The 27,116-nt window shown below is 40.9% G+C and overlaps 1 protein-coding gene across 16 annotated transcripts in view; it reads left to right on the forward strand.

Annotated features, from left to right (window-relative positions):
• obscnb (obscurin, cytoskeletal calmodulin and titin-interacting RhoGEF b) overlaps positions 1-27,116 on the forward strand; it is a 760,766-nt gene that overhangs the window by 358,829 nt on the left and 374,821 nt on the right. For 15 of the 16 annotated variants that reach the window (XM_059639939.1, XM_059639947.1, XM_059639941.1 and 12 more), the window contains 3 exons: positions 7,910-8,176; positions 9,932-10,198; positions 26,060-26,326. In XM_059639939.1, coding sequence (XP_059495922.1) covers positions 7,910-8,176; positions 9,932-10,198; positions 26,060-26,326 — 801 coding nt within the window. The remainder of the gene's footprint in view (positions 1-7,909; positions 8,177-9,931; positions 10,199-26,059; positions 26,327-27,116) is intronic. The other variant, XM_059639985.1, reaches the window with a different exon arrangement.

Here is a 27,116-nt window from a genome sequence, read left to right on the forward strand (position 1 = left end):
TCACCACCACCCTGTTGCTCCTACGCCTTTCCACAATCTGTTTACATATTTGTACCTCTAACTCACGCTCACTGTTGGGAGGCCTGTACTACAGCCCCAACACTGTTACTGCACCCTTTCTGAGCTCTGCCCATATTGCCTCACTGCTTGAGTCCTCCATCGTGCCCTCCTTCAGCACAGCTGTGATATTCTGTTTAACCAGTGATGCAACTCCTCCAGCCCTTTTACCTCCCTCTTTATTCTACCTGAAGAATCTACATACCAGATCCACAGTTTAGGTTGGATGCGGGGTAGGGTGGTGTGTTCTACACTTTGCATGACTGCTTCTGCAATGAGTCCTGAGATGGGTGACCCCATTGATATACTATTGATCTGTTCGTATACTTGACCATTAAAGATGAAGTGTATGGTGAGGCACAGGTCTAGTAGTTTATGTATGTTGCTATTGCTGATGGAGCTGCTGGTCTGCATTGCTGCTTCCTGTAGTAACGTGGCCATTGTTTTGTTGGCTAGTGGGATGTCGATTGATGTGAATAAAGCTGTGGGGTCAAAGGATACCATAATCTTGTCGCTGATTTCTTGAGGGTATTGAGGAAACCTTGGGCTGAGTGGATGGAATGGGGTGATCTGTGGTCTAGGTGTTTCAATCCCTGCTGTAGGTCAGTGGCTAGTTTGTGTGAAGTTGTGCCTGGTAGGGAAACAATGGGTTAGAGAGGGATGTCGGGTGTGTGCCCTTTAGGAACCATGGTAGCCCAAGCCAAACATAGACATGCACGGGAATTCCTAGCGGCATGGTTCTCCACCCATAATGCAATCAACAAACATATAGAATTGGACCTCATATACAAACCCCTACAGATCAAAACTGGAAATGACGTGACTCACCATAACAGACCAGACAGTATAAATTCCAAGCGGAGCAGAATAGCACCGCTTCATCAGAGGTCTCACTGATGATGCCACCTAGCAGGATGACGAAATATCTGAGTGAGAACAAGCCAGCTCGGCAAGCAAGTCAACAACCTCGCCCACGATCTGAGCCACCGATCTTGCCAAAACTTTGAACGCCCATGGGCGTAACACACTAAAAATTGCCCGACAATGGGAAGCCTTCACCAAACAACTGAGGTCTACCCGTGAACAACTTCACTTTCTCCATGAATGCCTCAGGAGCCAGGCACTGTCCCGCAGCATGAAGTACAACCTCCATTCAACAACCCACAGGCACATAAAATAGATGAACAGAACAGACGCAGAATGCTACGAGCAATGATTAATGATGCCCATAACTGACTCCACAGGTATGAATGGGAAATTTCACACCAAAAATCACAGTTTCTAAACACTACAGACCAGCAGTGGAGTACAATCCCAGTTCTGAGGAAGGGTCACCGGACCCGAAACGTTAACTCTGCTTTCTCCTCCACTGATGCTGCCAGACTACTGAGCTTTTCCAGCAACTTTGTTTTTGTTCCTGAGTACAATCCCAAATCAGGCTACCACCATCAATCAACACAAAACCAAAACAAAGAGGCACAAGCTACATGACAAACTCACCAAACTGATCCACCACTAAGACGAGGACAAGAAGAAACTGGACACATCGATAAGAAATATTTTTAGGTTGGTTAGCTCATTGAGTTGGTTTGTTGTTCCACAGACATTTCTTTACTGTGCTTGGTAACCTCAGTGCAGCCTCTGATGAAACGTTGTTGTTTTTTCCCACCTAATTTTTAAATTCTGGGGTCCATTGCGATGGATTGCCTCACTTCCGGGTTTCCTCCTTTAGTGGAATGTATATGGAGTCAAGGTCAATGTGTTTATTGATAGCTTGCTTCATGGAGTGCCATGTTTCCAGGAATTCTCGTGCTTGCCTTTGCCTAGCCTGACCCAGGATCTTTGGTGTTGTCCCAGTCGAAGTCGTGTTTCTCCTTGTCCACGTGGATTGAGATGATTGAGTATCGGTCGTGTCTTTTTGTAGCCAAATTCCTGGGACAGGCTAGGCAGAGACACGACCGATACTCAGTCATCTCACTTCACATGGGCAAGGAGAAACACGACTTCGACTGGGAAAACACCAAGATCCTGGGACAGGCTAGGCAGAGGCAAGCACGAGAATTCCTGGAAGCATGGCATTCCACGAAGCATGCTACCAATAAACACATTGAACTCGACCCCATATACATTCCACTACGGAGAAAACACGGAAGTAAGACAATCCATCGCCATGGACCCCAGAGTTTAAAAACCAGGTGGGAAAACATACCGACGCTTCATCAGAGGCTGCACTGGGAATGTTACCAAGAGTGGTAACGAAACATCTGCGGAACAACAAGCCAACGAACCTCAACACCCAAAACCTGAGCTACAGATCAACTCCAAAACCCTAGATAAGAAACCTATCCAGCAGATGACTCACAGAAACTGAGAAATCTGCCCTGTTATGCAGACTGAACTATAACCACAAAGATTCGAACTGAACAGACTTCCTGGCCGCCCAGGAGATTACATTAGAAGACAACAGACTCACGGATGAAACACAACAAGCTATCTGACAAACTATAATCCCCACACTACACAGAAGGAACAAAGGGGACAACCTGAACACATCTGGGAGAAAAGCACTAGATAAACGCAAGAAAGACAAGAACATCGTAATCCTACCAGCAGACAAATGGCACATGACCGTCATTATGAACAAACCAGACCATGTTAAGAAGCCAGTGCCTATGCTTTAGAATCCCTACAGTGTTGAAACAGGCTCTTTGGCCCAACAAGTCCACACTGACTCTCGGAGCATCCCACAAGACTCATCCCCCACTATAAGTCACCTTATCTATACACCCCTGAACATTGTGGGCAATTTAGCCTGACAAATCCACCTAGCCTGCATATTTTTGGCCTATGGGAGGAAACCAGAGCACCTGGAGAAAACCCACACAGACAGTTGCCTGAGAGTGGAATTGAACCCAGGCTCCTGGTGCTGTGAAGCAGCAGTGCTAAACACTGAGCCACCATGCTGCTCCTTGACTTGTAGATACAGCCACTTACTAACAGATGCCGATAGACGCAACACTGCAGCTGGGCAATAGGATCACTCATTCACTGAAGAGACTAAAGGAAGTAGGACAGGTAACCAAAACGGATTACATGAGAATGAAACCAGAAGGCACAAACACCTCCTGCTTCTATGGACTTTCAGCTTTATTCACATCATTCGACATCCCACTAGCCAAATAAATAATGGCAACATTACTAGAGGAAGCAGCAACGCAGACCAGCAGCTCCGTCAGCTCCATCAGCAATAACAACATACTTAAACTACTAGACCTGTGCCTCACCATACACCTTGTCTTTAATGATCAAGTATACAAACAGTTCAACGTGACATCAATTGGGCCACCCATCTCAGGATTCAATGCAGAAGCAATCATGCAAAGTGTAGAACACACCACCCTACCCTGCATTCAACCTAAATGGGATTCCCATATGGATGCATATGGATGATGACGGGATAGTGTAGAGGGAGGGGGAGATTAGTTCACAGGTCGGCACAACATCGAGGGCCGAAGGGCCTGTTCTGCGCTTATGTGTTCTGCGTTTTATGTTCTGTGTTCTAAACCTGAACCACTGATGATGTCACCTTGCATGGTGACGAAACATCTGAATGAGAACAAGCCAGCTCAGCGAGCAAGTCAACAGCTTCACACTGTCTCTCACACAAACAGTAACACGCACATTCTTTCTCTCTCACACACACACAAACACTTAATTACATAAGGTCTCACACACAGAGTCTCTAACACTGACACACAACCTCGATCAAGTGCATGCAGATGTGCTCACATGGCCAGATACAGGAGGTTCTGGTGTAGTGGAATTATTACTGTACTGTTAATCGAGATACTCACATAACCTTCTGGAGACCTGGGTTTGAATGCCGCCCTGGGAGATGGTAGAATTTGAATTTAATAAAAGAAACCTAGAGTTAAGAACCTAATGGTGACCATGAATCCATTGTCAATTGTTTGGAAAAAATCCATCTGATTCACTAATGCCCTTTAGGGAAGGAAGCTGCCATCCTTACCTGGTCTGGCCCACATGTGAGATAACCAGGTGTAAAGGTGGATGTACACAGCAGGCGAAGCATCATCAGAAGAGCAGGAAGGCTGCTGTTTCGGGCTTGGACTCGCCTTCAGAAATGGCCTAGGCCTGAAACGTCAGCCTTCTTGCTCCTGTGATGCTGCTTGGGCTGCTGTGTTCATCTAACTCTGCACCTTGTTATCTTAGATTCCCCAGCATCTGTAGTTCCTACTATCTCTGGCCTAAACGTGACGCCAGATTCACAGTAATATGGTTGACTTTTAAATGCTTTCAGGACAGTTAGGGATGGGCGATTAAATGCTGCCTAGCCAGTGACACATTAACAGAATGAATGAATAAATAAAGCATACACAGATATGTACTCGCGCTCTCTCTCCTTTTCTCTTCCCCCCCCCCCCCCTCCCCCCAACCACCTCACACACCCACATATAAACCCATGGGGTGCATCGTTTCATCCAACATGTTTGTTTATTTGCAGATACAATTTATTTTGTTCAAAAAACACATAATTTGTAGTCACATTCAGTCAGTGTGGCATCTTATAAATTCCATCTTTTGGAATAAAATAGCCTTATTCCAAGTTAAAACGCTGAGATAAATTCTGAACAATGCCTCACACCTAGAATTCAGTGTCTGACCTGAGATGTCAACTTTTGTATATTTATATGGCTCCTCCTGATTGACAGGACAGGACTGACATTGGCTTTATAAACATTTTACACACCGTATAACCTGCTTGATCGCATGCAGAAACTTATCATCTAATATTCCACTCACACCAGTTGTATGATCTTTTGATCTCTCTGCCTAAAAACTCTGTATCTGTGTCCCCTGCTTTATCACTGCACCTCTGATGAAGGGGCTGCGCTCTGAAAGTTTGTGTGATTCCACATAAATGTGTTGGACTATAATATGGTGTGTGACTTCTCACCATAGAACATTACAGCATAGTACAGGCCCTTCGGCCCTCAATGTTGTGCCGACCTGTCATACCGATCTCAAGCCCATCTAACCTACACTATTCCATGTACGTCCATATGCTTATCCGATGATGACTTAAATGTACCTAAAGTTGGCGAATCTTCTACCGTTGCAGGCAAAGCGTTCCATTCCCTTACTACTCTCTGAGTAAAGAAACTACCTCTGACATCTGTCCTATATCTTTCACCCCTCAATTTAAAGCTATGCCCCCTCGTGCTCGCCGTCACCATCCTAGGAAAAAGGCTCTCCCTATCCACCCTATCTAATCCTCTGATTATTTTATATGTTTCAATTAAGTTACCTCTCGACCTTCTTCTCTCTAATGAAAACAGCCTCAAGTCCCTCAGCCTTTCCTCGTAAGATGTTCATGTTCACCCCAGTCCAGCACTGGCACCACTGCATCATAATTGTTTCTGCAAGGGGTCTTGTAACTTTCTTCCTTACTTCCGACAACATTCTGTGATACATTAGATCAAGCCCTAGAGACTTATCCACCTTTGTATCCTCTAAAACCTTCCAAACTTCCTGTTCTGTAATGTGAACTGTTTTTAAAACATCAAAGTTTATTCCCCTTCATTCTCTAGTCTCCATTTCTCTCTCTACAGTACTGACATGAGAAATGAGATTGGAGATCAAAGCTGGGAATTCAATATTTAGGATATGTTACCTTTCAAAAGGACAGGGAAGAAAGAAAGCAAATTGGGGTAGCATTGATAATATGACATGGAATAAGTATGATGGCAGGAAATGATCTTGCAGTGACAAAAGGAAGAATTTGTATGTGTGGAGGTAAGAAATCAGGGAAAGAGGACACTGGTAGGAATAGTCTGCATGCCCCCGAATAGTAATTATTTCATAGCGCAGAATTTAAATTAGGAGATAATGAAGGTGTATAAAAAAGGAAGCACATTAATCATGGTGACTAATCTTCGTGTAGATTCATAGCACAAAATTGGCAGGGGTAGCCAAAAAAAATTCATAGATGTGAAAATAATAATGGGGAAACAGGAAATGGCAGTGGAATATCCTATATTGCTGGATCCATCTAATGGTCACTTGCAAAAACACCAGTGATATCTACAAGAAGAATGACACGCAGAGGAAGGAAACAACAATCAACAACAAACATTTAAGATCAAATAGCTATTCACAAGACTATAAGATGTAGCAAAAGTAGACCATTTGGCTGTTGAGTCTGCGCCACTATCCAGTAATCTTGTGGTTTATTCAATAATCCTCAACTCTATTTTCCTCTCTTTCCCCATAACCCCAGCTGATTAAAAGTCTGTCTCCCTCGGCCTTGTATATTCTTAGTGACTCAGCCTCTTACAGCCCTCTGAGGTAATGAATTCCAAAGATTCACTATCCTCTGAGACAAGACACTCCTCTTCATTTCTGTCCTAAATAGGCAACCCCTAATGCTGAGATTATAACATCTTGTTCTAGACTGTTGCAATACTACCATGTCAAATCAATCTCTCTCCACAAGTAACTGCTCCATTCTTGGGATCAACCTTGTAAACCTGCACTATGTCCAGTGTAAGAAATGTCTTTTCTTACATATGGGGACCAAACCATTCACATCATTTCCAGTGTGTTCTAACAAGTACCTTGTATTGTTTTAGCAAGAATTCTCTATTTTCATACTCCATTCTCTATGGAATAAAGCCCAACATCCTACTTACCTTCTTATTACCTGCTGAACCTGTGTACTTGCCTATTTAGTTTCATGCAGTAGGTCCCTGAAACCCCTTTACTGTAGCTTTCTCAGCTTTTCACTGTTCAAATAATGTTCTGTTTCTCTATTGTTCCTGCCAAAGTGCATAATCTCACATTTTCCTCCATTATATTTCCATCTGCCCCTTATTTCAGTATTTTTGGAATGCTTTAGTGAATCTTCAGTGAAGACTTGTGCAATTTATTTGCCTAGCCAGCAATGCCCTCATCTTGTGAAAGAATAAAGGAAAAAAAAAATCTATTATCCTTTACCAGCTCTCCTGTACCTCACAACCTTGGTAGCATCTATCCAAGTAACTTTAATAGAGTAGAATCCCTGCAAAGTGGAAACAGGCCCTTTGGCCCAACAAGTCTACACCCACCCCCCCCCCCTAATCTACACATCCCTGAAGACTATAGGCCATTTAGTATAGGCAATCCACCTTGCCTGCACATCTTTGGACTGTGGGAGGAAACCCATGCAGACACAGGTACAATGTGCAAACTCCACACAGACAGGTGCCCGAGGGTGGAATTGAAGCTGGGACCTGGGCGCTGTGAGGCAGCAGTGCTAACCACTGAGCCGCCATGCCACTCATTTGCTTGCTTAATCTAAAATACTGTAGTTTGTTCAGTTCACACACAAGCTGAAGTAATCTACTTGAGAAGTCCAATTTTCAAACATATATGTCTGCCTGACACAGCTTGAGGCTGCCACTCACTGAATCTGTCTTACCTAATTATTTTTAGCCCAACCAAAGTTATTTATCTTAAGTTACTGTTTCTTGAATTATTTCTATTCATTCATGCTAATTTATTTTCACACATCTTGAATATCTTCTTTTCACCTACAACACTAAAAACATGGAAGTAAAAGTTTATTAGAAGCAATTGAACACTACTTAACTAAATCCTTAGTTTGTCCGAGTTGTTACTTGTCAATTGTAGGTTATTGGGTTTTCTTTGGTTTGTGAGAGTGAAAAATATAATTTGAGGCATGTACTATAAAAACTGTAACTTATTGGATCAGAATTCTGTGTGGAAATGTACAGAAAATATTTGTATGTTAACTAATCGTTATTAAAAACCAAACTTAATGTGTCCGTAGTGCGGCCTGCATTTTTTAAACAAGAGCTTCGGAATGAAGAAGCTGAAGAGGGTGGCACTGCCACTTTACGCTGTGAGATTACGAAATGTGATGACCCAGTAAAATGGAGAAAGGGATCATTGGTTTTACATGAAAGTGACAAGTATGAAATGAAACAAGAAGGTTCCATCTGTGATTTGCTCATTCACAGTCTAAAACCGGAAGATGATGGAGACTATACATGTTATTCTGGAGATCAACAGACCACCGCCTCTTTAAAAGTAAAGGGTAGGGCAAAAGGACATTACTAATTTCTCATTGTAATTAAATCCATTTTCACCCTTAAGTTGAAAACATCCTGTTAATGACATCATGCTACTCACAACCTGCTGTTGCTTTGTGGAAAACATTTTTTGTGGGTCAGAAGCAGTCCAGAGATTTTTGGAGGGAACAGGGGGGAAAAAAAAGCCTCTTGGATCCCCTGAAAATTAAAAGCTTGATTGGGCACTTTTGGAGCAGCCAATGATTGATTACTAGTTAGGCAGAACAGTTTGTTACAAATGATCAGAGCATGTGTCTTATATTTATCTCAGAAAGGAAGAGAAGAGAATGAAAATTGAAGAACAGGTGCAAAGAGAATGAGAGAGAGGACTACAAGAGATAATAGGGCAAGGGACAGATAGACAAAGAGAGCATGAAGTAGCAGTATGAAGGTGACAGGGAAAGTAACAGAGATATATCCTCAAACTTAAAAGAACACCAAGAACAAGAACTTGCATCATGAAAAGTACCTTTAACTTAAACAAATATCCTGCAGCTATGAATATTATGTTTCATCTGCTATCCAGATACAGTAAAAGACTTTATTTATGGTGTTCACTTTTCTGTTCATTATCCATATTTCCAGCTTTCACGCTTTGTGTACCTTCTAAATCCACTTAGCCAAAATAGCAGCATGCAATAATTACTGGCTTTTCCCATCAGGTAGCAAGTTTCTGAGATTTCTTTGTCTACCTACATAGCAGCCTAGTATATTAAAAGCAACATTGCTTTTGATAGTTGATAATCCAACGTCAAAAAAGACTACTGAAATTATTTTAAATATTGTCCAGCTTCATTTTGGTGCTGCATTTGGTATCCTTTAGGGTTCTTTTTCATTGTGTTATTTGCATTCAGCACAATAGGTTTATTCTCCACACAATCCTTCTCTGAGCCTTCTTCATCCAACCTCATCAACATATCCTTCTGTTTATTTTTCCTCACGTGCTTATCTAACTGCAACATCTACTCTGTTTGCCTGAAATGTGGTTTTAGTTCGGCACTTTAAATATTCTCTGAGTAATAGAGAGAGTTGGGATGGTGATGACCAAGTAGTATTATCACTAGACTATTAGTCCAGAGACCCTGGTAATGTTTTGGGAATCCAGGTTTGAATCTTGCAGAGGCAGCTGGTAGAATTTGAATTCAATGCAATATCTGGAATTAAGAGTCTCATGATGACCGCTAAGCTGCTGTTGATTGTTGGAAAAGCCCATTTGGTTCACTGATGCCCTTTAGTGAAGGAAAATGGCATCCTTATCCGATTTAGCCTGTATGTGACTCCAGACTGCAGCAATGTGGTTGACTTTTAACTGCCCTCTGGGTAATAAGGGATAAGGGATAAATGCTGGTCTAGCCAGCGACACCTACATTCCGTGAATGAATAAAAAACATTTCCTTTATTTTCCTGAAGTTGAACTCCAGTTTGGTGTATTAGTGTAATTGATTATTTTCTTTCCCAAAATGAAGAAATAAACACTATTATTAATGAGTTGGATAGCAGTATATAAGGTTATCAAATACTAAGATATTGCTGTGCCTGAACACAACTAAAGCCACACGTTTGCCTTATTATTAGTGAAGATTGTGGTTAGCAACTGCAGATAATGGAATCTGGTAACGGCAGAATATTTATTCAAGAGAAAATACTGACTATTCAGAATTGTAGTAATCATGTTTTGACTGAACTCTGTAATTAGGAATTATTTTGATATTTTCTTTTAGCAATGCCTGTACTTTTCAAACAAGGACTTCAGAATGTTGAGGCGGAAGAGGATAGTACCGCTACCCTACACTGTGAAATTAATAAACCTAATGCCTCAGTGAAATGGAGGAAAGAATCAGTAGTACTTCACCCCAGTGAAAAGTACAAACTGAAGCAAGAAGGTTCAAGTGTCGAGCTGCTTATTCACAAACTGAAGCTAGAAGATGCTGGTGAATATACCTGTGACTCTGGAGATCATCAGACCACTGCATCATTAATAGTAAAGGGTATGGAAAGAAAATGTAAATGATTGTTGATTTACATCAAATGTGGTACTCATGGAACTGATCATCATTTCTACCTCATCTTCAAAAGATCACACCCCCAAGTATTTTGTTTCATGCTTATGTAGAGGTATTACTATGAAGAGTATAGTTAAAAATATTCTGTGCAATGGATGTCTGTGTAAATTAAACGCTTTATCAAAGCAAACAGTAATGTCACTTCAGTCAATCACTGAATTATAAACTGCAAGAAATAACATGGCAGCAGATCACCAGTTTCTGCCAACAGGCTTCTATTGCAGAAGGATAAAAACGTTCTAGTTTCCTATCTAGAACATAGAACATTACAGCACAGTACAGGACCTTCGGCCCTCGATGTTGTACCGACCTGTCATACCGACATATCTCTGTATCATTCACTTCTATTTCAAGCAGCTAAACATGGGTCAAAAACAAAGTTGCTGGAAAAGCTCAGCAGGTCTGGCAGCGTCTGTGGAGGAAAAAACAGAGTTAACGTTTCAGTTCTGAGGAAGGGTCACTGGACCCGAAATGTTAACTCCGTTTTCTCCTCCACAGATGCCTCCAGACCTGCTGTGCTTTTTCAGCAACTTTGGCTTTGTTCCTGATTTACAGCATCAGCAGTTCTTTTGGTTTTTATTTAGCTGAACATGGGTTTAGCTTCTCATCTGAAATATTCCAGTTAAGTGTCCAGTACCCAGATTATATGCAGCATCCCTGAGTTTTGAACTGCAGAGTCAGGCAAAACTTAATTGTTTGTTTTCATTTGTCTCTTTACTATAAACATTGAAGTGTGACATTGGTGTGGGAATAATGAGATGTTATGTCTGTATTAATCAAACTCATATGATTATTATATTAGATTGGAAATTGGCTTGGTTGGATTTGTATGGTCATTGATGCATCAATTCTTGAGAAAACTATGTATTCAGAAATTGAATTGCTGTTTCTCTTAGCTCTGCCCGCCCGTTTCAAACAAGGGCTGCAGAACACATAAGCTGAAGAGAATAGTTCTGTTGTTCTGTGCTGTAAAGCCACTAAACCTGATGTTTCACTTGAATGGAGGAAGGAATCTGCAGTCCTTCAGCCAAATGACAAGTATGGCTTGATGAATCAAGGTTCCTCCATTGAACTTCTTATTCGTAATATAAATCCAGCTGTTATTGGGGAGTATACTTATGATTCTGGAGATCAGCAGACTACAGCCCCTTTGAAAGTAAAGGGTTGGGCAGTCAGTCTTACTGATATTAGTCAGATCCTCATGAGATTTCATCATATAAGATGTTACATGAAGCTCATTTCTCATTCTGATAATTGTTATTTTATTAAGTTCCTGGATTGCGACATGGAATGTTCTCTCAGCTGAACACTGGATCACTACTTCCACCTTTCTACAAAACACAGCATTTCTTGATTTACTGTGAATCACAACTTTTATAAGAAACATTATTGAATCACCAGGATAAGCTTTAGTATTAGTAGATTTATCGCTTTCATAAAGATCAATAGATGGTAGTTGTTGAAACAAAAACAGAGATTGCTGGAAAAACTCAGCAGGTTTGGCAACGCCTGTGAGAAGAAAGCAGGATTGACATTTTAAGTTCAGTGACTCTTCATACTGTTGAGTTTCTCCAGCAATTTATGTTTTTGTTTCAGGTCTCTAGTGTCTACAGTTCCTTGATTTATTTTAGCACTTTCTGATACCTCTGCCATACTTTGTCACCATCTATAAATTGATGATCCTTTCACATATTTGTAAAATACTGTTTTTTTTCTCATGTGTTTTTGAAATTATTTTTCCTTCATAGTCTGATTCTGCTCAAATGATTTAATTTTCTTAAAATTTTCATGCATTTTCTTCAATAATGTTCTTGTAGCCACAGCATTTATATTGCTAGCTCAATTTAGTTTCTGGCAAGTGGTAACAACCGCAGGATGTTGATAGTGGGGGATTCAGTAATGCTAATTCCCTTAAATGTCCAGCTGCAATGCTTAGAATCTCTATTGTTGAAGATGGCCATGATTGAGAGAGCGCTTGTATTTCTCAATGTTACTTGTCACATGTCAGCCCAAACCGAATATTGTCCAGATCATCTTGCGTTTAGACATAAACTGCTTCAGTATCTGCAAAGTCACAAATGGTGCTGAACATTGTGCAATCAACCATGGACATCACCACTTCTGACCTTATGATGGAGGGTAGGCAATTGATGAACTGGATGAAGATGGTTGGACTTAGGACCATCTATCCTGAGGAACTCCTGTAGAACTGTCTTAGAACTGAACTAACGGAACTCCAACAACCACAGTCATTTTTTCTGATGCCAGGTATAACTCTCACTAGTGGAGAGTTTTCCCCAATAGTCGATAATTGCAGTTTTGCTAGAGTTTCTAGATGCCATACTCAGTATATAGCATTATTGACGTCAAGTGCAGTGACTCTCACCTTATGTCTAGAAATCAGTTCTTTTAACCACATAAAGTTATCATGAAGTCAGGAGCTGAGTGGAAGAGATTGCTGTGCCTTTGGCGATGATCATTGCATCCTCACTGTCCATTAGAGTAGTGCCAGATGATTGGAGGGTAGCAAATGTTATTCCTTTGTTCAAGAAAGGAAATAGGGATAATCCTGGGAATTACAGACCAGTCAGTCTTACTTCCGTGGTGGGCAAATTAATGAAGAGGATTCTGAGAGCTAATTTTTATGATTATTTGGAAAAGCACAGTTTGATTAGAGGGGCAGGCCATGCATCTCAAGCCTTTTAGAATTCTTCGAAGATGTGACAAAAAACATTGATGAAGGTCAAGCAGTGGATGCGGTGTATTTGGATTTTAGCAAAGCATTTCATAAGTTTCCCTATGGTAGGCTCATTCTTAAAGTAAGGAGGCATGGGATTCAGGGAAATTGGCTGTCTGGATACAGAATTGGCTGTCTAATAGAAGACAGAGGGTGGTAGTAGATGGAAAGGATTCAGCCTGGAGCTCGATGGCCAGTGACGTTCTATAGGGATCTTTATACATAACTTGGATGAGGAAGTGGAAGGGTGGTTTAGCAAATTTGTTGATCACACGAAAGTTGGTGGAGTTGTGGATAGTATGGAGGGCTGTTGTAGGTTGCAACAGGACATTGACAGGTTGCAGACCTGGGCAAAGAAGTGGTAGGTGGAATTCAACCTGGAAAAGTGTGAAGTGATCTATTTTGGAAGATCAAATTTTAATGCAGAATACAGGGTTAATGGCAGGATTCTTGGCACTGTGGAGGAACAGAGGGATCTTGGGGTCCATGACCATAGATCCCTCAAAGTTGCTACCCAAGTTGATAGGGTTGTAAAGAAGGTGTATGGTGTGTTCACAAAGTTATGCTGCAGCTCTATAAAACCCTGATTAGACCACAGTTGGAATATTGTGTTCAATTCTCGCCATCTCATTATAGGAAGGATGTGGAAGCTTTAGAGAGGGTGCAGAGGAGATTTACCTGGATGCTGCCTGGACTGGAGGGCAAGTCTTATGAGGAAAGGTTGAGAGAGCTAAGGCTTTTCTCATTGGAACGAAGAAGGATGAGAGGTGAGAGAGAGATAATGGGAACTGCAGATGCTGGAGAATCCAAGATAACAAAGTGTGAAGCTGGATGAACACAGCAGGCCAAGCAGCATCTCAGGAGCACAAAAGCTGACGTTTCGGGCTGAAACGTCAGCTTTTGTGCTCCTGAGATGCTGCTTGGCCTGCTGTGTTCATCCAGCTTCACACTTTGTTATCAAGGATGACAGGTGACTTGATAGAGGTGTGCAAGATGATGAGAGGCTTGCATAGAGTGGATTTCCAGAGACTTTTTCCCGGGGTGGAAATGACTATTATGAGGGGGCATACTTTTAAGGTGTTTGGAGGAAGGTATAGGGGAGATGTCAGAAGTAGGTTCTTTACAAAGAGAGCAGTGGGTGCATGGAATGTGCCGCTGGTGGTGGTAGTGGAGTCAGCTACATTAGGGACATTTAAGTGACTTTTGGATAGGTACATGGATGAAAGTAAAATGCGGGGTGTGCAGGGTAGTTTGGTTTAGAGTAGGATAATACGTCGGCAAAACATTGTGGGCTGAAGGGCCTGTTCGCCGCTGTTCTATCCTATGTTCTGTGTTTTATGGGCAAGCCAATTCTGAATCCACACAGACAAGTCACTATGGATCCCACACATCTTAATTTTCTGGATGAGCTTACCATGAGGGACCTCGTCGAAAGCCTTACTAAAATTCATGTAAACAACACCAACTGCTCTACCCTCATCAATCACCTTTATCACCTTCTCGATAAATGCAATCAAGTTAGTAATACATGAAAGTAGTCGAATGTACTGGAAGTCTGAGGACGTAGCACAGTGGGCATGCAGAGTTAGTGGTGGGGGAGAGCAAGTGAGGGATAGTGTTGTTTGCAGTTATGAGGGTAGCAGAGCATGAGCCATGGTAGAGGTTTGGGTGCAATGGTGGAGATACTGTGAGTAAGAGGCAGCGGAGAGATGATTGTGGCATTTACCCTTGCAGAGTGGAGAAGTTACCCTGAAAAGAGCACTGACTTCAGAGCAGGCTGGCAGAATCTGGTTGCATGACACACTGCAGTAAGAGGACACGTGTCTTCTGGATCATATCATCCACCAAGATCTCCATGTCCCTTTTGGAGCATCGTAGTGCTATCTTACCCTTTTCCAACATGTTCATACTACATCTTTGTCGAACAGGGCAGCTTTGGAATACCTGTGCTCATCTGGGTGCACAGCGTTTTTTAAAAGAAGACAGAGATGGAAGGGATGGAGGTGTTCTGGCAGTTATCAACTGAGTAGTGAGTTGTTATGGGAATGACATTTCGTGAGACTAGGACGTGAGGGCACAGCCTTAGAGTAAAGGGGAGACCCTTTAGAACAGAGATGAGGAGAAACTTCTTCAGCCAGAGCGTGGTAAATCTGTGCAATTCATTGCCGCAGAAGGCTGTGTCAGCCAGATCACTAAGTACATTTAAGATAGAGATAGGTAGGTTTTTGATTGTAAAGGGGATCAAAGGTTATGAGGAGAAAGCAAAATAATGGGGTTGAGAAACTTATCAGCGCTAATAGGAACTGCGGATGCTGGAGAATCCGAGATAACAAGGTGTGGAGCTGGATGAACACTGCAGGCCAAGCAGCATCTTAGGAGCACAAAAGTTGACGTTTCAGGCCTAGACCCTTTCTGATGAAGGGTCTAGGCCCGAAACGTCAGCCTTTCTGCTCGTAAGATGCTGTTTGGCTTGCTGTGTTCATCCAGCTCCACACCTTGTTATCTTGAGAAACTTATCAGCCATGATTGAATGGTGGAGCAGACACGATGGGCCAAATGGCCTAATTTCCGCTCCTGTGTCCTATGGTCTTAAGATAGCGCAAAAATTTGTGATGCCATTGGGGCATGGTAGATAATTCATGTGACAAATTTGATAAGATGGGAAGAGCCATCTTGCTACGTCTTATGGTGATAAATCCTCCAAAAATCTTAATGCAACTTGGAGTTAGCCAAAAAGTATTTGATACAACCCTGTATCTCAAGTACTGTGTTTCGATTTAATCTCCTTCTTTAAGAAAGGATAGAAACGCATCAGACCAATTGAAGGAGATTTTCTAGATTGATACCAGAAATGAATGTTATGTCTTATGAAACTAGGTTGGGCTAGGCTTGTTTCTGCTGGAGTTTAGAAGCAAGAGTGAGGTTGACTTGATTTAATTGTATGACTTTCTGAATGGTAATTGGCCAAGTGCTCTCTTTCTGTGCTGTACTAATTCTGTGATTCTGAATGTTGCCATTTGTGAGTAATAGGGACACTTAAAATTAGGGTCAACTTTTCCAGATAGAAACAAGAAGAATTTTATTTCTCTTAGTGCGTAGTACAGCATTGGAATTCTGCCTCAAAAGCCTGTGGAGGAGTGATCATTGAACTTTTTCTTAGATAGAGTTGGGTGGATTCTTGCTAAACAGGGGAATCAAGGGTTATCAGGATAGAGAGGAGTGTGGAATTCAAAACACAAACAGATCAATCATAATCTTCCTGAATTATGGAGCAGGCTTGATAGACTAAGTGATTTGCATATGCTCCTATTTTGTAGAATAGAATGGATTAGCAATTTATTGCCACATGTATTTTTACAAAACAAAGTGAAAAGATTGATAAGTCACCATACCACAACGCCCAAATTAATGACGGAAGTCGTAAATAAGAAGGAGAAAAGTAAAGGTTCATCAGTTCAATTAAAGTCTCCTGGGTTCGGGCTACACTGGAAAACTGGGCTGAAACCTCAAGCCAAGGTGAACCTCTATGCTGCGTTGTTGGAAGACCAGAAGCTGCCTCCGAAGCAAGGACGAGACCTCTGCATCAAGACTAGACCTTCACACAGGACTGGAATATCGGGAAACTGCTGAAAATCTCAACGCTGGGACAAGATGCAGGGACATATGTTAATAAAAATCTTAATGCAACTCGGAGGTAGCCAAAAAATAAAAGATGCAACCCTGCATCTCAAGTGCTGTGTATAGATTTGACTTCCTTCTTTAAGAAGGATAGAAATGTATTGGACCAGTCAGAGGAAATTTACCAGATTAATACCATACATGTTCTACAATGTCAACATTGTTCAAAGCCTGTCCCTCTTCAGTTCCTGTGTCCTCTGCAGGTCATAGCCCACAACACCAATCTGATGACCTTGCTGGGGCTATTGTATGGCTTCACTATCTAGGCATCTGAACTGTACCTTCAACAGCCTTGCAGGATTATTTTGGGAATTTCAAAAGGTTTGAAATCTGGCTTGCCTTATTATATGGATGTTGTTGCTGCTTCCTGGGAACTATGCATTGATGTTGTTGGCTGACTGTCAATTCAAGGGTGACAATGACACCAGTTGTTTGTATGAATAAACAGGCCAATTTGCAGCCCCTAATTCTTTCCGCAAATGTAGCAAGATGTTGCACCAGGTAGTAGGATCCAGAGTGCAGGATTTACTTTGTTTACTTTTTCTTCTGCTGCTTCTGTGCCTATCATGAAGATTTTTGAGCCCAAAGCATGATGTAGCTTGATGGACAAATTGCTACCCTTGCAAATTCCTCCTAGTCATAAATATCAATACTGCCATATTTTAAGGAGAGCTTCAGTGTATCATTGAAGTGTTTTCTTCCCATGGATTGAGGGTTGACAAGAGTGAATCTGACAGAGGAGATAATTTTCAGCTTTCCATACCTTATTCCCTTGAAGGCTGCCAAGGTATGAGAAAGGTTCAACATATTCCAAAATCTTTCCATCAAAATAAGTGGTGAATTATTTTTCTGACATGGCGTAAGTTGATATAAGTTTTGTTTGGCAATATTCAAGGTAACAATAAGTTTCATGCATGATGTGATGAAGGTTATAATGTGCTGTTATTGTTTGTTAACTTGAGTTATTAAATTGAAGTAAATAGATTTCTATTTTTCTGTTCTATGAAAGTGACTTTTGGCTTATGGATGAAAAACATTTTCTTTTAGCACTGGGATAAAACAGCATTTCCAAGAAACCATGCAACTTCGGGTATCTCTTCAGGTACATTGTCGGCTTACTTTGCTGAAGTGTTTATTAAGTTGGTCTAGGGAAAGAGAGACCAGCAATTTCTGTTTTTGTTTATAAAAGAGACACCAGAAGCAGATTCATTTCTGAAGAAGTGGTTGACACCAGAAGATGTGCACCTCAGCAGGCTAAAGAAAAAAGTTACAGAAAAATGTGGACTCCTGGCCGGGGGCAGCATCATTCTTGAATCCAGTCTGTCCAGCCTTGTCAGAACTTTATATCTTTAAATCAAAACCTCTCATTCTTCTCAACTCCAATGAATATAACTCGAGTTGATTGATTCCCTTCTCATACAACAAACCTGCAATCTCAGAAGTCAGCCTGGTGAACTGTTACTATACTCCATCTGTAATAAATATATATTTTCTTAGGGAAGGAGACCAAAACTACACACAAGATTGTGGTCTCATCAAAGCTCTGTACGGCTGTAGTAAGATTTACTTATTATTGTACTCAAACCCTCACAATGAAGACCACCATATTAATTGCATTCCTAACTGTTGCTACACCTGCATGCTTTCTTTTAGTGACCAATGTGTAAGGGCACCTGGGTTCCTTTTACCTACCAAGTGGCCAATTACAAACTTAGCCACAGTATGTAGCATCTGCCATGCATTTTTTCCACTATTAACCTATCCAAATTGCCTCAAAACTCTTTCCATCTTCCTTACCACTACCTGTGTTCTGTTACCAGCAAACTTGAGAGTATGACATTTGATCTCTTTAATTCCTTGTTGAACAAATCAGATTGGTAAGGGAGAGTACACCAGGGATTGTTTCTTAATGCAGTCAAAGGCACATCTTATCCAGGAGCAATCTTTTTTAGTTCTAATAATGTGTAATGAGGTGGAATTAATAAGAGATATCATAGTTATGTATTCCCTAGTGTGATAGTGATTACAACATAGTAGAATTTAAAATCCAATTTCAGGGAGAACAATTCAGGTCTGAAACTAGTGTACTCAAGGCAATTACAGAGATATGAAGAGACAGTTGTAGACAATAGACAATAGCTGCAGGAGGAAGCCATTCGGCCCTTCGAGCCAGCACCACCATTCATTTTGATCATGGCTGATCATCGACAATCAGTATCCTGTTCCTGCCTTATCCCTATAACCCTTAATTCCACTATCTTTAAGAGCTCTATCCATCTCTTTCTTGAAAGTATCTGGAGACTTGGCCTCCACTGCCTTCTGGGGAAGAACATTCCATATATCCACCACTCTCTGGGTGGAAAAGTTTTTCCACAACTCTGTTCTAAATGGCCTACCCCTTATTTTTAAACTGTGTCCTCTGGTTCTGGACTCACCCATCAGCGGAAACATGCTTCCTGCCTCTAGAATATCCAATCCCTTAATAATCTTATTCGTCTCAATCAGATCCCCTCTCATCCTTCTAAACTCAAGTGTATACAAGCCCAGCTGCTCCAATCTTTCAACATATGATAGTCCCACCATTCAGAGAATTAACCTTGTGAACCTATCCTGCATTCCCTCAATAGCAAGAATGTCCTTTCTCAAATTTGGAGATCAAAACTGCACACAATACTCCAGGTGCGGTCTCACCAGGGCCCTGTACAGCTGCTGAAGGGTCTTTTTGCTCCTATATTCAATTCCTGTTGTTATGAAGGCCAGCATGCCATTAGCTTTCTTCACTGCCTGCTGTACCTGCATGCTTGCTTTCATTGACTGATGTACAAGAACACCTAGATCTTGTTGTACTTCCCCTTTACCTAATTTGACTCCATTTAGATAGTAATCTGTCTTCCTGTTCTTGCCACCAAAGTGGATAATCTCACATTTATCCACATTAAACTGCGTCTGCCATGCATCCGCCCACTCACCTAGCCTGTCCAAGTCACCCTGTATTCTCATAACATCCTCCTCATATTTCACACTGCCAACCAGCTTTGTGTCATCAGCAAATTTGCTAATATTACTTCAAATGCCTTCATCTATATCATTAATGTATATTGTAAATAGCTGCGGTCTCAGCACCGTACCTTGTGATACCCCACTGGTCATCGCCTGCCATTCCGAAAGGGACCCGTTTATCACTACTCTTTGCTTCCTGTCAGCCAGCCAATTTTCAATCCAAGTCAGTATTTTGCCCCCAGTACCTTGTGCCCTAATTTTGCTCACTAATCTCCTATGTGGGACTTTATCAAAGGCTTTCTGAAAGCTCAGGTACACTACATCCACTGGCTGTCCCTTGTTTATCTTTATAGTTACATCCTCAAAAAATTCCAGAAATTAGTCAAGCACGATTTCCCCTTCGTAAATCCATGCTGACTCTGACCTATCCTGTTACTGCTATCCAAAGTCTAGTTGTCTAAAGTGGATGAAGAAATGGACTCAGGGGAAAGTAAGTGACTGGTTAGTGGCGACCATTTGAGCAGATAATTTCAGAGCATTTCATGATGCTCAGCAAAAATTTACTCCAGTCAAAACAAAAAATTCAATGAGAACAAGAAACCACCTGTGATTAACAAAGGAGATCAAGGACTGTATTCAATCAAAAATAAAGGCAAACAAAGCGGTAGAGCTAATGGTTGGCCAGCAGATTGACATGTTTTTTGGAAACAGCAGGTGACGACTAAGAAACTAATAAAGAGAGACAAAGTTGATGATGAAAGTAAATTGACAAGAAATATGAAGTCAAACTGCAAGAGCTTCTACCTGTATATGAAAGGAAGGATATCAACCAGATATATGCATAATATGTACACAACTATACACATAAATGATCTGGAGGAAGGTATAGATGGTCTAATTAGCAAGTTTGCAGGTGACACGAAGATTGGTGGAGTAGCAGGTAGTGAAGGAGACTCTTGGAGAATGCAGCAGGTTATAGCTAGATTGGAGAGTTGGACGGAGAAATGGTAGATGGAATTCAATTCGTGCAAATGCGAGGTGATGCATTTTGGAAGATCCAATTCAAGAGTGAACTATACGGTTAATGGAAAAGCCCTGGGGAAAACTGATGCACAGAGAGTTCTGTGTGTTCAGGTCCATTGTACCCTGAAGGTGGCAATGTAGGTCGATAGACTAGTCAAGAAGGTGTACAGCATGCTTTCACTTATCGGATGGGGCATTGAGTACAAGAGTTGTATAGGACTTTGGTTCGACCTCATTTGGAATACAGCATACAGTTCTGGTTGCCACATTACCAAAAGGATGTGGATGCTTTGGAGAGGGTGCAGTGGAAGTTCACCAGGATGTTGCCTGGTATGGGGTGAGGAGGGTGCTAGCTATGAAGAGAGGGTGAGTAGATTAGGATTATTTACATTAGAAAGATGGAGGTTGAGGGGGGACCTGATTGAGGTCTGCAAAATCATGAGAGGTATAGGCAGGTGTATAGAAAGAAGTTTTTTCCCAGTGTGGGGGACTCGGTTACTAGGGATCACGATTTCAAGGTGAGCGGGAAAAATTTAAAGGAGATATGCATGGAAAGTTCTTTACGCAGAGGGTGTTGGGTGCCTGGTATGTTTTGCCTGCAGAGGTGGTAGAGGCAGGCATGATAGAGTCATTTAAGGTGTCTCTAACCAGATACATGAATGGGCAGGGAGCAGAGGGACACAGACCCTTGGAAAATAGGCGACAGGTTTAGATAGAGAATCTGGATCGGCACATGCTTGGAGGGCCAAAGGGCCTGTTCCTGTGCTGTAATTTTCTTTGTTCTTTATAAAGAACAATGTTGGACCCTTAGTGCAACTATGCACAGAGAACAGGGAAACAGCAGATAATTCAAACAAAAATTTTGCTGTGGTTTTATAGTGGAGGACTCTATAAACATCTCAAAGATAACACATAAACAAGATGCTCATTAGAGGAAAGATCTTGTAACTGTTTCTATCATGAGGGATAAAAAATTTGACAAAATAATTGGGAGTAAAGGCAGACAAGTTGCCACGATCTGATAGCCTGCATCCAAGGATTTTAAAAGAACTGGTTGTAATGGCAATGGAGGCTTAGATTGAAACGCTTCCAGAACTTGCTAGATTCTGGGAGAGTTCTAGTAGATTAGATAATTGCTATTGTGAGGCACTGCTCAAGAAGGGAAGGCAACAAATACCAGAAAACTCTAGGCCAGTTAGCCTAATATTTTTCAATGTGAAAATGCTGGGGTCCGTATATTTTAAAAAATCTTATGGCGCTCAGAGTCGACATAGTTTTATGAAAGGGAAATTGTTAGACAAATTGTTTGAGTACTTAAGAATATAACAATCAGAATTCATAAAAGGGAATTAATAGATTATTAGTTATTGCACAAGATAGGGGCTCACAGTATGTGGGGAGTAATGTATGAGCATGAATTGAAGGTTGGTCAACACAAAGGTAAAGGGTCTGGATTAATGTGTCTTCTTTGGGTTCAAAAGCCGTTACCAATGGAATTCGATCAAGGATCAATCCAAGGGCCTCAGTTATTTGCTTTCTGTAAATGACTTGGAGGAAAGAGCATAGTGTAATGTATTTAAATTTTCTGATGATACAAAAATAAGTGGGAGAGCATGTTGTGATGAGAACATAAAGAATCTGCAAGGGATATATAGAGAGCTTATGTGAATGAGCAAAATCTTGGCAGATAGAGGTTAATCCAAGAAAGTGTGAATACATGTAATTTAGTTGAAAGAATCAAAAAGCAGACTACATTAAAATGGAGATAAACTCGAAAACGTACTCTGCAGAAGAATATAGGTGTTCTTATGCATACAAGACCGAACATTAGCATGGTGTAGTCCAATCCAAGATAGCAACAGAGTAGCAGGGCTGCATGTGAGCTCTTGCCTGGGCTAATCTGCTCCCGTATGCTTTTTTCTCATCTTCCTGTAGTTCGGGACTAGTCGTAAAGCTCCTCCAGTGATCGGAGGAGGTGGCAGTAGCAAGCGGGCTTTTCAGAATGGCATCGCCAGCTAGGTGGCACTTTGGAGGAGGACAGTTGGAGCAGATCTGTTAGCGAGACGGTGGCAGCAGGCTAGTCCGGCAGCTGGGCCAGGAACTCCTAGTTACAGTAGGCCGAGAATGGGGACTCCTGGCGGTGACACTGTGGTGCTTTGTAGCTGCAGCAGCGTGGTATGCCCGGAGCCAGGACTCCTGGAGTCATTGAGGCAGCAGCAGAGCCAGGGACTACTGGTTGCAGTGTGAGTGTGGGTTCAGCACAGGACCCAATGTTGGTGTTGGGGTTGTCCCAGTGGTGAAGAGATGGTGCCAGAAGAGTGGCGACTCCTATGTTGTTGAGTCTATCGCAGGCGGTGTTGGAACGATGGAAGAAGAGTGGCAGCACAGGTATCATTTGTAAGCCCACTCAGGACTCTCTTTCAGTTATATCTTTTATCCTTTATTTTCTAGAATTATCAAGTTGGTGCCGATTTGTGGCAACTGTTGAAGCTTTTCACTGTATTTTACCACATTATTCACTGTAAAATGCGAGTGCCAATAAATAAATCATTTATTCATTTACTCATTCAGTAAATAATGAAGAAGACAAATAGAAATCTGGCATTTATGGTTAGCATTATGAAGATGGAGTTTAAAAAGGGGGAAGTCCTGTTTAGTTCAGACGGTAGGTGAGGTCACACCAAGAGTACTATGTATAGTTCTGGCAATAGTGGCAGTTCAAAAGAGGCTCATGAGGCTGAGTCCTGAGATGAAAGGGTTCACTTATGCAGAATGGTTAAACAGCTTAGGATTTTATTCATCAAAGTTTAGAAACATGAGGGGTGAGCGTATTGAAATATGCAAGACTCTGAGTGGGCTTGGCAGGGTAGATGTTAAGATGTTTTTTGTTAATGGAGAAATCATGAGCTAAGGGACATAGATACAAAATAAGGGGACACTCATTAAAACTGAGGTGTGAAGGAATTTCTTGTCCCAGAGGATAGTGAATGTCTGGAAATCTGTACCCCAGAGAGTTGTGAAGATTAGACCACTGAAAGTACAGCAAACTTTGTTTTAACTAGCATTCTTGGCAAAGCAGCAAAAATTAAACACCTCAAATGCAGTGTACTTTACTCTATTATTCTATTTAGTTATTATAGTCTTTTTAAATTTTGTTTATCTCAATGTAAATATACATGTTGTTCAATTGAATGGCTGCATGAAACAGCAAACTTTGTATTGTCCAGTCAATTTCTTCTCAAATACTGCAATTTATCACAATGTCTGTATCATTCAGTCAAAGGGCATGAGTGAGAAGTCTCCCCTCAGTAAGTTTTATTTAAGGCAAAATTACATTATTATTTAAGTCATTTATGCTGGAAGTATAACAGTGATGTGTATACCCTGCATTACGTTTATATTACTTAGCGTGTGTTTTTGCATTGAGATGTGAACGTAGGAGGTATGGTTAGTAAATTTGCAGATGACACCAAAATTGGAGGTGTCGTGGACAGTGAAGAAGGTTAACTCAGAGTACAACAGGATCTTGATCATCTGGGCCAATGGGCTGAGGAGTGGCAGATGGGGTTTAATTTAGATAAATGTGAGGTGCTGCATTTTAGAAAGGAAAATCAGGGCAGGACTTATGCACTTTATAAGTTCCTGGGGAGTGTTGCTGAACAAAGAGACCTTGGAGTGTAGCTTCATAATTCCTTGAAAGTGGAGTGGCAGGTAAACAGGATTTGGAAGAGGTGTTTGGTATGCTTGCCTTTATTGGTCAGTGCGTTGAATATTAGAATTGAGAGATAATGTTGTGGATGTACAGACATTGGTTAGACCACTTTTGGAATACAGCATGCAATTCTGGTCTCCCTGCTATAGGAGGGATGGTGTTAAACTTGAAGGAGTTCAGAAAAGATTTAAGGATGTTGCCAGGATTGGAGAGTTCGAGCTAATTGGAGAGGCTGAATAGGCTGGGGCTATTATCCCTGGAGCATTGGAATCTGGCGGGATGACCTTATAGAGGTTTATAAAATCATGAAGGGCATGGATAGGGTGAATAGCTAAGGTCTTTTCCCTGGGATGGGTGAGTCCAAAACTGGAGGGCATGGGTTTAAGGTGAGGGGGGAAAGATTTAAAAGGGACCTAAGGAGCAATTTTTTCTCATGCAGAGGGTGGTGCGTGTATGGAATGAACTGCCAGAGGAAGTGGTGGAGGCTAATACAGTTTACAGCTTTTAAAAGGCATCTTGATGGATATATGAATAGGAAGGGTTTGGAGGGATATGAGCCAAATGCTGGCAAGTGATTAACTTAGGTTAGATTAACTTAGAATATCTGGTTGGCATGGATGAGCTTGATTGAAGGGACTGTTTCCGTGCTGTACAGCTCTACTATCACTTGTTTATCTGGAATATTTGATTAATTGCCATACTTCTGGTCCCATTGGTGCTAGATAATACAAAGTTAATTGTAATTAAAAAGAAGATAGTCCTTTGAAACATTGAGGAGTTGAGTGCTATGATAAACTGGCCTGGAAGAGGAATTGGGCCCTGGGCAGAGCAACCATGATCTAGTTGTCTAATATGGCGGGCTTGAAGGATCGAATGGCATAATTCTGCTCCTTTCCTTATGTTCTTGCTGTGACCTACAAACACTTAACAATAGTCAATAAGCTATACCAGCTTATTGCCCTTTTATCTACTTCTCCATCAATCATCTCATGCACTTTGTAGCTTGATATAATGAGTTTAAGACATTAGTTTTATAATACAATCTTAGGATCATGTTTGGTTATGTTTTAGAGTAGTTTGCAGCTTGTTACATATTATTGACTATTGACTAACTTGTATGATTGATTTCCGCATAAGAGTATTTAAGTTGATCTATTTTGAGAATGTCAGAAGCTGCAAGAACGTAATCTACAAAAGCAAAATTCTGCAGAGAGTGGAAACCGAAAGCATATTGGAAATAATCTGCAAATCACTCAGATTTTGTGGAGAGGGATCAAGAGTTATAAACTTTCTTGTTAATAACTTTTAATCAAAACAAAAAACACTCTGTTTGAATTATGAATGTAATTGTCATACATTACTGAATTGATGTTGGATCACATATTTGTTGGTATATTTGTATTTGCGTTTGAAAATAATTACCTTTACAAGACAGTTTATTATACAAGATTTCAATGTTCTGTGTAAATATTAAACTTTCCCTGCCCAGATTGATGTGACTATCGATGATCCATCTGATTATTATGTTCAGTAGAAATGAATGGGAATATATTTTGTTACTTAATCGTTCCTTGAGCTGTTTTGTAGGGTAGGATCTGGACTGAATATCAGCTGATTAAATTTTTTTCTCCCTTAGCTCTGCCTGTGGTTTTCACGCAAGAACTTAAAAACACAGAAGCTGATGAGGGTGATATGGCCACTTTGTTCTGTGAGATTACCAAACCTGATGCTCCAGTGGAATGGACGAAAGGCATTGTGGCACTTCAGTCAGGTGATAAGTATAAAATGAAGCATGAAGGTTGCTGCGTTCAATTGTCTATATACAATCTAAAGCCAGAAGATCAAGGAGAATATACCTGTGATTCAGGGGATCAGAAGACTACTGCATTTCTAAAAGTGAATGGTAGGAGTCACTTCAGTATTGTATCACTTAAATCTGGGAGAAAATTTAATTCACAGTTCTCTGTCTTGAAGCATTTAATTTTCTGTGTGCTATTTTGAGATATGTTACTTGTGAGTCCTGTTTCTCCTTGTCATCTGTCATGTCACACTTTATTTCCTTTTTTCATCTTTTATCTTTACATATTTAATTAATTATGGTGATTCAGTAATCCAAAGTGAATTTCTTGATGTTTAAAAGATGTTTCATAACATGATTCCTGGAAATAACTGATCTGCATGGTTCAACATTTGTGTCTTTTGTGGATAGACGTTTGATAGAAACCTGTCAGTAAATGCAAAATCTGGACAAGGATTCAGTTAAAGCAGATTACACTGGAATTTAGAAATATCTAAAGGGCCTGAAAGTAACAAAAGTTCAGATTTGGTCCTGATAAGAAGAAGCATACGAGCATAGGAATTATGCACCGAACAAGCATTCTGCACTCCTATTGACTTTCGTGATCCTTTCTGATTAGACATGGGAAGTGATTCTCATGTAAAGATAGTATGCTAAGTAGAATGTTTATTGCTCTTATCTTGTATTGACAAATAGCCAAAATGAAATTGTCTAGAAAGGAGCCTTCCGTTCACTCACTGGTAGACATGGCTTAATGGTAATGTCACTGATGAATGCCGAACCTGCTTGGATTTAAATTCCACACTGCAGCTAATAGAATTTAAATTCAGTTGATAAATATGAAATTCAAAGCTAGTCTAATGTTGACCATGAAAACATTGTTGTAATAACTCAT

This window comes from Stegostoma tigrinum, chromosome 2, assembly GCF_030684315.1.
Source record: "Stegostoma tigrinum isolate sSteTig4 chromosome 2, sSteTig4.hap1, whole genome shotgun sequence".
Lineage (NCBI taxonomy): Eukaryota > Metazoa > Chordata > Chondrichthyes > Orectolobiformes > Stegostomatidae > Stegostoma > Stegostoma tigrinum.